General features: G+C 41.3%; 2 protein-coding genes across 2 annotated transcripts in view; one reads left to right on the top strand and one right to left on the bottom strand.

Moving 5' to 3' along the window:
- The window catches only part of LOC147444440 (peptide methionine sulfoxide reductase A5-like), a 68,330-nt gene extending 58,379 nt beyond the window's left edge, over positions 1 to 9,951 (top strand). The window contains exons 2-4 of the mRNA XM_086527043.1: positions 8,189 to 8,301; positions 8,383 to 8,527; positions 9,505 to 9,951. Coding sequence (XP_086383169.1) covers positions 8,189 to 8,301; positions 8,383 to 8,527; positions 9,505 to 9,711 — 465 coding nt within the window. The 3' untranslated portion in view covers positions 9,712 to 9,951. The remainder of the gene's footprint in view (positions 1 to 8,188; positions 8,302 to 8,382; positions 8,528 to 9,504) is intronic.
- Positions 9,952 to 11,419: 1,468 nt separating this feature from the next.
- LOC147444439 (uncharacterized) lies at positions 11,420 to 12,167 on the bottom strand. Its single transcript, XM_086527044.1, has 2 exons — positions 12,009 to 12,167; positions 11,420 to 11,907 (listed from the first exon to the last, which is right to left on the bottom strand). Exons 1-2 carry the CDS (start codon positions 12,065 to 12,067, stop codon positions 11,682 to 11,684), a joined length of 285 nt encoding a protein of 94 aa, XP_086383170.1. The 5' UTR covers positions 12,068 to 12,167; the 3' UTR covers positions 11,420 to 11,681.
- Between the last annotated feature and the right edge of the window lie 851 nt (positions 12,168 to 13,018).

Here is a 13,018-nt window from a genome sequence, read left to right as displayed (position 1 = left end):
TAGTGAATAAATGAGCATGTACAGACTGTGGGGTATGATCAGGGGAGCCAGTAGGCTGTTATTCCCAACACACTTGACATGGTTAGCCATCTAGCCTACTTACACACTTGCTCTTGGTTTATGTTTAGGACCTATGTCTTGTCCAAAGACCCTAGCTATTCTGGGACCTCCTAGGTTCACTGACTTTTCACTGCTTGTTACTCTGTAAATACGCCCCAATTTACTTGATGCCTAATATTCTCACCCTCTTAACCTAGATCATTATCCTCAATGATCACTATGAAGGGTGTAAAGCGGGGTCAGAACACAAAACCTGTCGTACCCATGTCCAATGGTAAGTCTTTGTCCACCAGCGGATGGTGGTGGCCTCTTTGAGAAGTTGATATTCCTTTATGCCGTGAACACGACTATATCTCTCGGAAGTCCACTTAAAATGGTGATGGTCAGTGGCTGCTTCCCATCTGTCATTGTAGTCGTCATCAGTCTCTGTAATTGTGTTAGGCTCCTTCCCTCGACCAGATTGTGTGTGTGATCATGGTCTTTCACTATGCCTGTTGGCATCATTGGCATTGGTATGAACTTTCGCTTTGTTCTTCCCATATGAATACTAAGAGCCATGTGAATGAGAGCATCTTTCAGCTCTCTATGAGTGTCTTCTTTGTGAATGTACTGAGTTTTCAGAGACTCGATGCTCCTCGGTCCCTCTTCTACCTGAATTGGCATCAATTTATTCACCTTGGGATCGTGGTTTCTCCTCATTATAACCATGCTATGATTCCTCAACTAGTGTGCCGGTATGGTCCCGATCTTCAACAAACATTGTAGAGCTCTCCTTTCTCGCACAAGACGACGTGGAGGCATTGCGAATAGCTGATTAGGAGTGAATTGTAAGTGGGAGACTACCATAATCGTCAAAATGGAATGAGCTGGTCAATTGAAACTATTCCAGAGTTAGAGATTCAAAGTCAGATGCTAGCTCTCAGATCGGATTAGATGAATAGAATCAGACTTCAGAAGACCAGATATTGAGAATTCAGACAGACAACTGAACTAGAATGAAAGACTTCTGATGACATAGACTGAGGCAATTGGAAATGTACATTTAGATTTATGAACCGGTTCAGAAGTACAAAGTTCAGAAGTATAATTGGTACAACACTTAGTGCTCATAAGCTCTACAAGATGACTAGTGTCTAGAGTTCCAAGAGATACAAGAGTTAAAGTCCCCAAATGGGGATTAATCGGTCCTATTTTAAGGTATCTGCACTCGGGTCTTGACTGGCCGCACAATTAGGATAAGTGGCGATAACTCCACTAGGTAACTCGTCCAAGGAAATCCTCGTGCAAGGCATTCCTATAGCCGGTTCCCACCTTCTACAGTTGCAGAGGGTGCTCCATAGTCACCCATCCTTTTGGAAGCATAGGTGTGTTTTTCCGCGTAGTGAGATTGTTGTTGGGTTAAAGGCCTAAATAACCCCTTTTTGTACCATTTTATACTTTGTCCAGGTTCAATATGAACCTGAATACATTTTTTTAAAGTCACTTATAATAAAAGTGGAAAAACCCAAAACTCACTTATTTGAGTTTTCCCCAAAAACGTGAGCTCTCTCTCTCTCCCTGCTTCGATTCCTAGCGCTTCCTCTCTGCTGCACTCCGCCTCCTGCTTCTTGCCCCAATCCTGTACTACATCGCGATGCGCACCTACCGGTACCTTCTGCTTCGCGCTTTCAATTGGTATGAGAGCCCTAGGGTTTCAAAACAGCCCTGCGCAGTCTGTTGGACAGCGAGTTAAAATTGCTCTCCCGCGATCAATTTCACTTCCATCGCGAAGCCCCTTGCTTCCGGAGTCGAAGAGGTCATCAAAACTGTAAAAACAGCCCAAAACAGGCTGTTTTTAGGTCAAAACAGGTGATTTACAGGTTATACAGGTCAAAACAGCAATACGTAGGTGTACCAAAGTTGTGGGATCACATGTATTGATGTTTGTCACGACAAATTGAGTGAAAAGTTGAGTACAGGTGCTTGAAATTGCACTTTTCAGCTGAAATTTCAGATTTGGACAGTTTCATGTAAAGAAATTGGCGTCTATCGTATGCAAAGTCTTGTGGTTGCTCCTATTTGCTAAAATTTTCAGCCTATTGCATCTCTCTTCTATACACACTTATGGTTGAATTAAAATGGCTTCTTCCTCTTCCGCATCTGACACTAAAAGTTTGATGAAAATCAAACGGTTCGATGGTCAAGGCTTCGACTTGTGGCAAGAACGCATGCAAGGTATCCTTTTCTTTAAGGATTGTGAAGATGCACTGGAAGAGAATAAGCCGCCAGGTTTGTCTGACGAAGAGTGGGCCAAGTTGAATAAGAAGGCTTTGGCCTACATCAAAATGGCTATCAATGATGACATTTTGACGGACATCAAGCGTTTGGACTCTGCTTATGCAATATGGCAAAAGCTAAAGTCCAATTATGAAAACACCACGCCTGTGAACCAGGTGCATTTGATGCGAAAGTTGGTGAATATGCAGCTTGATGACTCGAAGTCAGCTTCTGAGCATTTGAGTGCTTTTATGGTGTGTTGAGTCAGTTGCAGGACAGTGGGCTTCAGCAATTCGATGATAAGTTGAAAGCTATTTTCTTGCTTATGACATTGCTAGATACTTGGGAAACCTTGGTTGTCTCCTTGAACAACAGTCCCACCCTCACGTATGACGGTGTGAGAGGGTCTATTCTCAATGAAGAGATTAGACGCAAGTCTAGTGGGGAAGGTGGCAGTTCTGCCTACAATGCAAGAGGTAGAAATCAAAAGCATGATGGGGGCAACAGGACTCAAAATAGAAGTAAGAGCAAGACAAAGGATAAGGATGTCACTTGTTATCAATGTGGCAGAAAGGGTCACAAGAAATCCGATTGCAGGTATTTCAAGAAAGAGCAGGAAAGGAAGAAGGAAATGCAAGATAAGAAGAAGTAAGATGAGAAGGAAGGGGAAAAATCAGCAGGTGATTCCTCCATGGATGCTGAGAATGCAAATGTATCCTCTAGTGTGGTCATTGAGGAGTTGTCAGATGTTGAGGAAATCTTGGTTGCGGCTTCATGCCCCTCAGATTTGGTGATAGCTATTGCAGAAGACATGCTTATCTCGAAGAAAGATGTCATTGATGCATTGCTCAGTGCTAATGATGGCCTATCCCAGTCATGGATAGTGGATTCTGGTGCTTCATTCCATGTGACTCTATCTTTGGAGTGTTTTGCTACATATGTTGCAGGCAATTATGGCAGGGTGTACCTTGGTGATAACTTTGCTTGCAATATTGAGGGAATGGGTACTATGCGTTTGGCTCTTAACAATGGTCAAGAGCTTGTGTTGAATGATGTCAGGTTTGTACCAGGCATTAAGAAAAGTTTGCTATTTGTTGGCCAGCTAGATGCACATGGTTATACTACCATCTTTGCTGGGGTTTCATGGAAGTTGCTTAAGGGCTCTATGCTTGTTGCAAAAGGGTCTAAAAGAGGTACTTTGTACTATCTCCAATGCAAAGCTTTGCCTGGCAAGTTTCTTGCTGTTGCTGAAGTTGCTTTACACACGGAATTGTGGCATAAGAGACTTGGCCATATGAGCCAAAAGGGTATTGATGTGCTTTCCTCTTTAAAGAGGGTTAATGTAAAAGGCAAAAACTTGGATTTTTGTAACGATTGTATTTATGGAAAGCAAAAGAAATCTTCTTATTACTCTGGTGTCTCTCGCAAAGCTAATCCTCTTGATCTTATTCACTCCGATGTATGCAATATGCCTGTTAAGTCTTTTGGTGGTGCAATGTATTTTGTTACATTCATTGATGACTGTACTAGGAAAGGATGGGTGCATTTGTTGAAAAGTAAGAGTGAGACTTTCAATGCTTTTAAGACGTTTCATACTTTTGTCACTACGCAAAAGAGTACTAAGCTTAAATGTCTCAGATCTGATAATGGAGGAGAGTATGTATTTGCTGAATTTAAGCGTTTTTGTGATGAAAATGGGATTAAAAGGGAGTTGACAACCCCTTATAATCCGTCTTCTAATGGTGTGGCTGAGAGGTATAATCGTACTTTATGCGAGAGAGTGCGTTGTATGTTGTCCACGTCTAATCTTTCCCAAGAGTTTTGGGGGGAGGCATTGAAAATTGCACTTTATATTTGTAATCGCTCTCCTAATAGTACGCTGAAAAATGACATTCTAGAGGAGGTTTGGTCTGGCAAACTTGCCTCTTATGATCATTTGAGAGTATTTGGCTGTGAAGCTTTTGTTCATGTACGCAATGACTTGAGAACAAAGCTTGATGTAAAGTCCATTAAAGGAGTTTTCTTGGGTTATGGGAAAGAAGGTGAAATGGGTTGTAGAGTGTGGTTACCACAATTTAGAAAGGTAATACGTAGCCGAGATGTAGTGTTCAACGAGGCAAAATTGCTTAAGAATGCTACAAAATCTGATGCTGACAAGAAAACAGTCAGATTTCAGCCTTCGGTGCCACCCATTGATGTTGAAAAAGAGCCTCATGATGCATTACCGCAAGCTAAAATTGATAATCAACCGGTTAACCTTGAGCTAGAAGAGGTAGGACATGATTTTGATGCTCCTAATGAGGATGGACAGCCACCTGAATTGGCTGAGAATGATTTTCAGCAGCATGATAGAGCTGAAAATGAGCTACCTTATGATGTAGATACGTTGCCTGAGAATGTAGATTATTGGGTACACAGGTCAACTTGTTTGAGAAGGCAACCGCAGAGATTTAACCTCTCTTTGGATCATGTAATGTTGACAGATGAGGGTGAGCCTCTTACATTTAAAGAGGCCAAATCATGTGAGTCAAGCAGCAAGTGGGAGCTTGCAATGCAAGAGGAAATGAAATCCTTGTATGCAAATGATACTTGGGATCTTGTACCATTGCCTAAAGGAAGAAAGGGTCTTCCTAACAAATGGGTGAAAAACCCTAGTACAAGGCAAGATTGGTTGCAAAAGGATATGCACAGAAAGAAGGAATTGATTTTCAAGAAATCTTTTCTCCTGTTGTAAAGCTTACAACTTTACGTGTCCTTTTTGCTCTCGTGGTGGTGCTTGATTTGGAATTGAATCAAATGGATGTAAAGACAACGTTTTGCATGGTGACATTGAAGAGGACATATACATGAAACAGCCTGAAGGTTTTCTAGTTCCTACACGCGAGGAACTTGTATGCAAATTGAAAAGGGCTCTGTATGGTTTGAGACAATCATCACGACAGTGATATAAGAGGTTTGACACTTTTATGCTGTCTCAAGGCTTTAAACACAGCCATGTAGATCATCGTTTGTATACAAAAAGGGATGAAGATGGTAGTCCCATCATACTTGTTCTCTATGTTGATGACATGCTGCTTGCCTGGAAACATAAGACTAGTCTTGATGCTCTGAAACGTAAGCTAAATTCAGCATTTGCTATGAAGGATTTGGGTGATGCAGAGCATATTTTGGGCATGCGTATTAAAAGAGATAGAAAGCTGAAATTGTTGTTTTTATCTCAAGAAAGATACATTGCAAAAGTACTTGACAGATTTAATATGGCTGATGCTAAGTCTCTTGGGGTACCTTTACCTCCATACACTAAGCTTAGCAAAGCAGATTGCCCAAAGGATGAGGTGGCATTGAAAGCAATGAAGGGAATCCGTTATGCATCAGCTTGTGGTTCTCTTATGTATGCTATGGTTGCCACTCGTCCCGACATTGCTTATGCAGTGGGAGTTGTTAGTCGATACATGTCGAATCCTGGCAAAGCGCATTGGGAAGCTGTCAAATGCATTCTGAGATATTTGAAAGGTACACAATCAAAGTGTATTTGTTATGGCAAAAGTGACTTGGAGTTGCAGGGATATTGTGATGCAGACATGGCAGGTGACATGGATACCAGGAAATCTACCAGTGGATATGTATTTGCCATTGCTGGTGGTGCAGTCTCTTGGTGTTCTAGGTTACAGAAAATTGTGGCATTGAGTATTACTAAGGCTGAATATATTTCAGCTACGGAGGCTTCAAAAGAGGCCATTTGGTTGGGCAGACTTGCAAAAGAACTTGGCATGCCTGCTCATACACCCGTGTTGGGTTGTGATAGCCAGAGTGCTGTCTATTTAGCCAAAAATGCCATGTTTCATGCGTGTACCAAACACATAGATGTGTGGTACCACTTCATATGACAGGCATTGGAGGATGGTCTAGTCGGCTTGACTAAGATCCATACACAGGATAACCCTGCAGATGTTCTCACCAAGAGTCTTGCTAAGGCTCAACATGAGCATTGCATACAGTTGGTGGGAGTTGGTTAACTTATAAGTGGGAGGTTGTTGGGTTAAAGGCCTAAATAACCCCTTTTTGTACATTTTTATACTGTTGAGGTTCAATATGAAACTGGACACATTTTTTTAAAGCCACTTATAATAAAAGTGGGAAAACCCAAAACTCACTTATTGTGTTTTCCCCACAAACGTGAGCTCTCTCTCTCTCTCTCTCTCTCTCTCTCTCTCTCTCTCTCTCTCTCTCTGTGCTTCGATCCCTAGCGCTTCCTCTCTGCTGCACTCCGCCTCCTGCTTCTTGCCCCAATCCTGCACTACGTCGCGACGCGCACCTACCGGTACCTTCTGCTTCGCTCTTTCAATTGTTGTTCCGCGTTCTCTCTCTCTCTCTCTCTCTCTCTCTCTCTCTCTCTCTCATAGCTTAATGGTAGGATTGCCCTCTCTTTTCTCCCCACGACATTGCTTCCCCATTGGCCACTCTCATAGTCAATAGTGTCATCTCGTGAGTCGTGAGGCCCTCCCTTCGCTCTGGACGATGGGATTTCCTCTAGCTTAGTTGTGTTGAGAGGTGTTATGTGTTTGGACCCCGGAAGCTTGCACCTTCCACTTGCTTTTCAGCGCATAATGCGGATCAAGCGTTGAACTCTGGACTTACACTAGAGTCGAAGGGCCTAGCCACGAGCTCTGCAATGTGCCTAAAGTTTCTATATTGTTGTGTTTCCTCACCTAGTGTGAACCAGCTGCACCTGGAGAACGCTCAAGACTACCCAGCATTTGTGCCGAGCATCTGCATGCAGTCTGAATGGGACCTAAGGGGGCCTTCACATAGACCAGATAGTGGTACTTTTGAAGGGCCCTCTAAATAAGAAAGTGCATTAACATAGACCTTCAGTACCGCATAAAGATTGTGCACATCTTAGAAGCACCTCCAATGTAGAGGGCCTTTGAATCACCCTCTAGGTTTTAGATGGCCTTCTAAGTGAGGGTGAGCTGCTACTGCCAGTCAGCTTTACCTTTCCACCTCCAATCACATACTTTTTGTCCCTTTGAAATTTGGAAATGGAGCTGACCCACCAACTTGCCAGAAGCTAGCCTATGGGGCGACTTAGATGGTCTTCTAAGGCCCTTGGTTGTATTTTGTGCGCCTATGCATGGCTCATTTGGCCACTTTGGACATGTCTCACCTTTGAACTCATTGTCCTTATATCTTTTTTAATGCCATGCATGGGCTGCTTCTGGCCTTGCTTGGATGCCTCCTATCTCACCTTAAATCTGTAGCCCTGCATTCCATCATCACTATTGTTTTGAGCATTGGTCGAACATGGATGGAGCTATTCACCCCCCTGGCTCTTGCTCTCACCTCGTGTGCCAGCATTCTTGGTATTTGGGTTGCTCTGCTCTGGCCTTCTCTCATTTTCTCCTCCGTTGTCTTGCCGTCTTCTATCTCTGATCTATCGTCTCTCTTTTATTGGGCTGTTGTTACCCTGACACTAACTGCATATGCATAATTTAGGCCCTTATAATGCCATATGTCATCAACCTGACTGTCAAATTAGATCAATCTTAAGCATAGGTTGTATGAATGCCCATAAATTGTTAAAAAAACTGTAATTGTGCTTGAATGTGTTATAAGTGGTCTAAACTTGATAATACAGTTATTAACAAATTGATTTGATTGATCCACCCCTTTTCATAAAATTTTTCTTTTCTAGGTTTTATCATTTTGTTGGAAGTAATTGACTTAATACCAAGCATATCTTACAGTAATAAAACTGGCTTATATTGACACAGCATATCTTACCAAGCATACCTTACAGTAATAAAACTGGCTTATATTGAGACAGCCCATGTTCAATGTTTTTAAGCCAAAAATTGATGTTGTGTCACAGGTTGAGTTCAACCCCGATGTTATCAGATATGAACAACTACTAGATGTATTTTGGTCAAGTCATGATCCTACACAAGTGTTTGGACAAGGGCCAGATGTTGGTGATCAGTATAGGTAAGGTTCGTTTATACATTGCAATGACGGGAAAACTAGATGCTTGGGTACATAATTCATCGTTGAGCTTGTATGCTGTAGATCTGCTATTTATTTTCAAGGACCAGAACAGGAGAACCTTGCCTTGTTGAGCAAAGCAAGAGAGGAGGCAAAGCTAGTAGATGGTGTGCTGACAACTGAGATAAAGCCAATGAGCATTTTCTTCCCTGCAGAGTTGGAACACCAGGTCGGTTAAGGCTCTTGTTTGTGAAGCATTGAGAGAATGGCATGTGTATTTATTAATGGTTTCCAAAAAAATAATTCTATACATACATTTAACTTTAAGGAGAAGTAAGGAGAAGAGGCACTAAGGGAAAGCTGAACACATTGCATGCATGCTAGACGACCTCTTTATGCAAGGAAAATTTCCATAGCCATGAGTCTTGTCATTTCCTACACTGTCACCCATTTCTTTCGCAGTTTAGATGTTTTGAAAAATAAATTCAATACATACATGTAACTTACTCTTAAGGAGAAGTAAGCAGAAGATGCACTAAGGGAAAGCTGAACACATGGCATGCATGCTAGACGACCTCTTTATATAGAAGGAAAATGACTTTTGACTTTCCATTGCCACAAGGCTTCTCATTTCCTACACTATCACCCTTTGCTTTTACATTTTAGATGTTTTGAAAGGCTTTACTTTTTTCCGACATTGTGGGGCTCTAATGGCTTCAAAAAAATAAATGCAATACATCCATATTGCAAGGCAAAATCAAGAAGAAAACGCTGAGAGAGAGAGAAATAGAATGTAAATTGGCATATACAAATTGCATGCACTCTACACAACCCACTTCATAATGACTTTTGACTTTCCAATGTCAGAGGACTCTTCATTATCACCCTACACTTCTACCTTTTAGATGTTCTGAAAGGTTTTTAAATTTTTTCGAAATGGTGGGACCTAATGCTTTATATGTCCTCATGTGGTCCAAAGTGCTAAGTGAATTTTCCTGCCAATAGCATGCAAGTTCAGCTCTGTGTCCTGCTATTGCTCATGTCCAAAGTAGTACAAAGCTGAGCTGCAATATAATAGGGGGAGTATCTCCTTAATGGCTGAAATATGCTCCTTTCTTATCATCATATCCAAGTAGTTTTGTCTGCACAAGATATAAACTCCCTTGAATTGCCAGTTTCAAACATTAAGCTTTTCAAATGGTGCAGAAATTTGAACTGCGCCAAAATTCTCAGCTTATGCAGCTGCTTGCAAGTGCGGGGATAGAAGAAGATTTCTCATCGTCTCATTTGGGAACCCGGCTGAATGCATATGCAGCTGGAATGTGCTCAATCTTGAAGAAAAGGGAAATAGATCGAATGGTCGACAATTTTCTGAGATGCAGGTCAAATCTACGGCAAATTGCACAGAGATAATGATCCTGTTTGTGGTATCATGTGATACTCATAGATGCATGCTTGGTTGTGGAGAAAAGGGTGAGTGCACATTGATTTTCAGTGTATATTTAAATGCGGTTTCTTTTTGCGCCTCTTTCTTGTATGTATGCATGCACACACCTATGTGTTGTATAAACTCTGAGCCCCTGCAATGATTGGAAGAAAACTGTATTTCACTCCTGAGAAAAAGAGCAAAAATGAGCTTACTTGCTTTCTTCCTTTCTGTTTGCAGCTAACTAGTCAGTAATTATTGATTGATTATGTATGGAGAATTATCAATGTCCCTTCTCAAACTTATCATATCAAAGCATAGTATTTCTCTCTCCAAGCTAGAAAGAGAAAATACTTTGTAATACCAAAGGTGCACAAACTGATGCACGCCCTTCTTGAGCTCAACTGTCGTGAGTGGCACATCTATCCTTCTATGCCCAACAAAAACGAAGATTGTGACACTCATTCAACTGTTGTCAACAAGCCTATGATTTTGCATTTTTTAAATCTAGAAAAGCTACCAGCAGTACCATCACCACTTTTAATTTTTGATATACAATCGAATATTTGATTTCAACTATGCATCAATGTATTATCATGACGTTGGCATGGATCATCTCAACAGTGCAATGAAGAGAATACTGGAAATTTTAGTGTAATACAGAAAATTGACTTTTGTATCGTGAATATGGAAGTTCAAGCATTTCAAACTTTGTACATCTGTGACATAAGAAGGTAGCTTTGTCTTTCTGATATATAGGTTGATGGGCGCACTTAGGATCAGAAATTCTTTTCGTTTGGGCAGTGATCCGCTTTCAGTGCAGATCCACTGGTTTAGTCAGCACACATACTGAATCTCAGTGCTATGATATGGCTAGTTGAGTACGAAATGTTTCACGCATCACGAGATGTTTTTAGCCTTGCCACACGGAGTTTTGACAAGAAACATTTCACCCCATTGGGAAGACATTATGGAAAGGTATGCGGCCAAATCAGCATCGTTCTTCAGAAAAATGCAGAAAATTTGACAACAATGGTTTTACCCTATTTGGAAGGTGCGATGAAAGGCAGAGCTTAATTGACATATAAACATCAAGGGATCATTGCATGTGCAGTTATCCGCTAAGAACATTTCCGCGTAAACTCATGTCTGAAACAATTTGAGGGTTTCATCCATTTTATGTTTCTAGCTGTTAAGGATCGTGTTTCATGGTGACGTTTTGGGCACTGCAATGTAGCTTGAGCTGAACACCATGGTGAAGGGACTCTTTCTTGGGTGACTTAAATGCAAAAGAAGAATCACGAGAGTGTTCAGGTGCAAGAGTGTAATGTGTGCAAATGCATATGTGGGTCATGATTACCCTTAAACTTCATAGAAATACTAACAAACCCTTAATGGAAGAACAATGGGCGCTTCATGTCCTTTGAATAATGCTGAAACGTAGTTTTTTCCTTATGAACCCCCTTTTTTTTTGCACTTATGTGCAATACTTTGAAGACAGTTAAATAACTCAAGGTTGACATGCTAATTGTATGCATAGTTATTTGCACAGGAATTTTCACCAATTTTGTAAGCTCTCTGATTTTTAGTACCTATTGGTGCATATGAAGTGTGCCTTGAGCAAGCAAGAGGGTTGACACAACCCACAAGACCCTTCGAGGAAAGAGCTATGGAAGTTGTTAAGGTACAAGACAATTTGCGATAATTGTTGTTATGATGCAAATACGAACGTGGTTCGTATCAGAAAGAAGCTATCGAAAATTTGTTGAGATGATGGCTACACCGCCAAGTGACAACAGCATGAGGGCATTCTTCGTGAATGGCACTTTGATGAAGGGTTTACAGAAGGCAGAAAAGCAGTAACACTTAGTATATACATGGCTAGACTGCCATGGATTGTTTGGCATGCACAGCACTTGCGCAGAGTCACATGTTGCATGCCGTGCGGTTGTTGAGATTAGTCTGCATGGACATCATCGCGAAACCAGGCCTTTGTTTTGTCGAGAAGAGGGGAAGAAGAAGAAACACTGGCAAAGAGGTCGCCTTCGGGCGCCCAGATGCCAGTTTCCGGATGTGGGGCCCACCAGGTGGTCGTCTTTGTCAGACTCTTCATCTCACCGCCACTGGTCGGGTTCGATGATGAGATGCACAAGGGAGCTTGTAGTCGGAGGTTGGCGGCCAGCCTGCTTCAAGGAAAGAGCATGAATGTTAGATATGAAGAACCAGCCGCGAGCTTGCGGAGTGAAGATAAGCTGGCGGGACTGGTGTGTGAAAACATACGAACCTGGTTGTGTCGAGGTTTGCTACTAGTCTGCTGAGCGCTCTAGCATTGCTGCTTGCCATCGTCTGTAGTCTGCTCAATTTACTTGTTACGCACCTTTATATAATGGGCTCGCTTCGTAAATTTACCTCAAGCCACGTCCCTGCCGCTATCCGCTATCTCGTTACCTATTTTTAACGTCTCTCTCTCTCTCTCTCTCTCTCTCTTGGGTTGCAATTCCATCGAACCTTTTTTTCACGGCCTTCTTTTTTTTTGATATTTTAGTTATATATCTCTTTGGTTGACCTCTGTGGACGAAAATTCAATCTCTCTCTCTTTCTCTCTCTCTTTGTGTGTGTGCATGCGTGTGTGGGCTCTGGACTTTGGAATAGTTCTAACAAATCCCGGTTTGAAGTGTGAATCTCTCAATTGAGAATGAAAAATACAATTGAAATCTCGTTGGGCCTTAATTTCCAAGATAAAATATTGGCCATTTTAGCTATAAATCTTGGTAAAATATTGGGCAATTTAGATATAACTCTTATTGGACCTTAATTTCCAAGGTTGGGCATTTTAGTTATGAATCTCGGTATATATCTTAAAACTTTGGTACAAATCCTAGTCATCTTGTCTCAATAGTATGACCTTGAAAAACACGTCAAGAAAATGTTTTTTTCTCGCGCAGTGCTCTCAGTCCTCATTTCTTTATTCTTTTTTGAGGTATAAAATGATGATACTAGTAAATTGTTGACAATTCTTCCAAAAGAAAAGGTATATCGAGAAGAATTTCTCAAAACTTGTTTCGGATGACAAAGCTCTGCACTTCAAGACAAAGCACTAACCTGATGAGTAATGTGTTCAGTTGATGATGCTTGTAGCTCGAAAATCTAACCGTGAACCCTCATTATAAACACCATCAATGTTGAGGAACTTTATTTTTCTAACCATACACAAATATATTTTTTGGTGATTCTCCAAAGGTAAAACTCTAGAAGATTGAGCTGTTTTTCCAATATCTAAAAATTCCTCTCAAG

Source organism: Adiantum capillus-veneris, chromosome 13, assembly GCF_014529385.1.
Source record: "Adiantum capillus-veneris isolate H3 chromosome 13, ASM1452938v2, whole genome shotgun sequence".
NCBI lineage: Eukaryota > Viridiplantae > Streptophyta > Polypodiopsida > Polypodiales > Pteridaceae > Adiantum > Adiantum capillus-veneris.
Note: the sequence above shows the minus strand (reverse complement) of the source record. Positions and strands in the feature narration are given on the sequence as shown.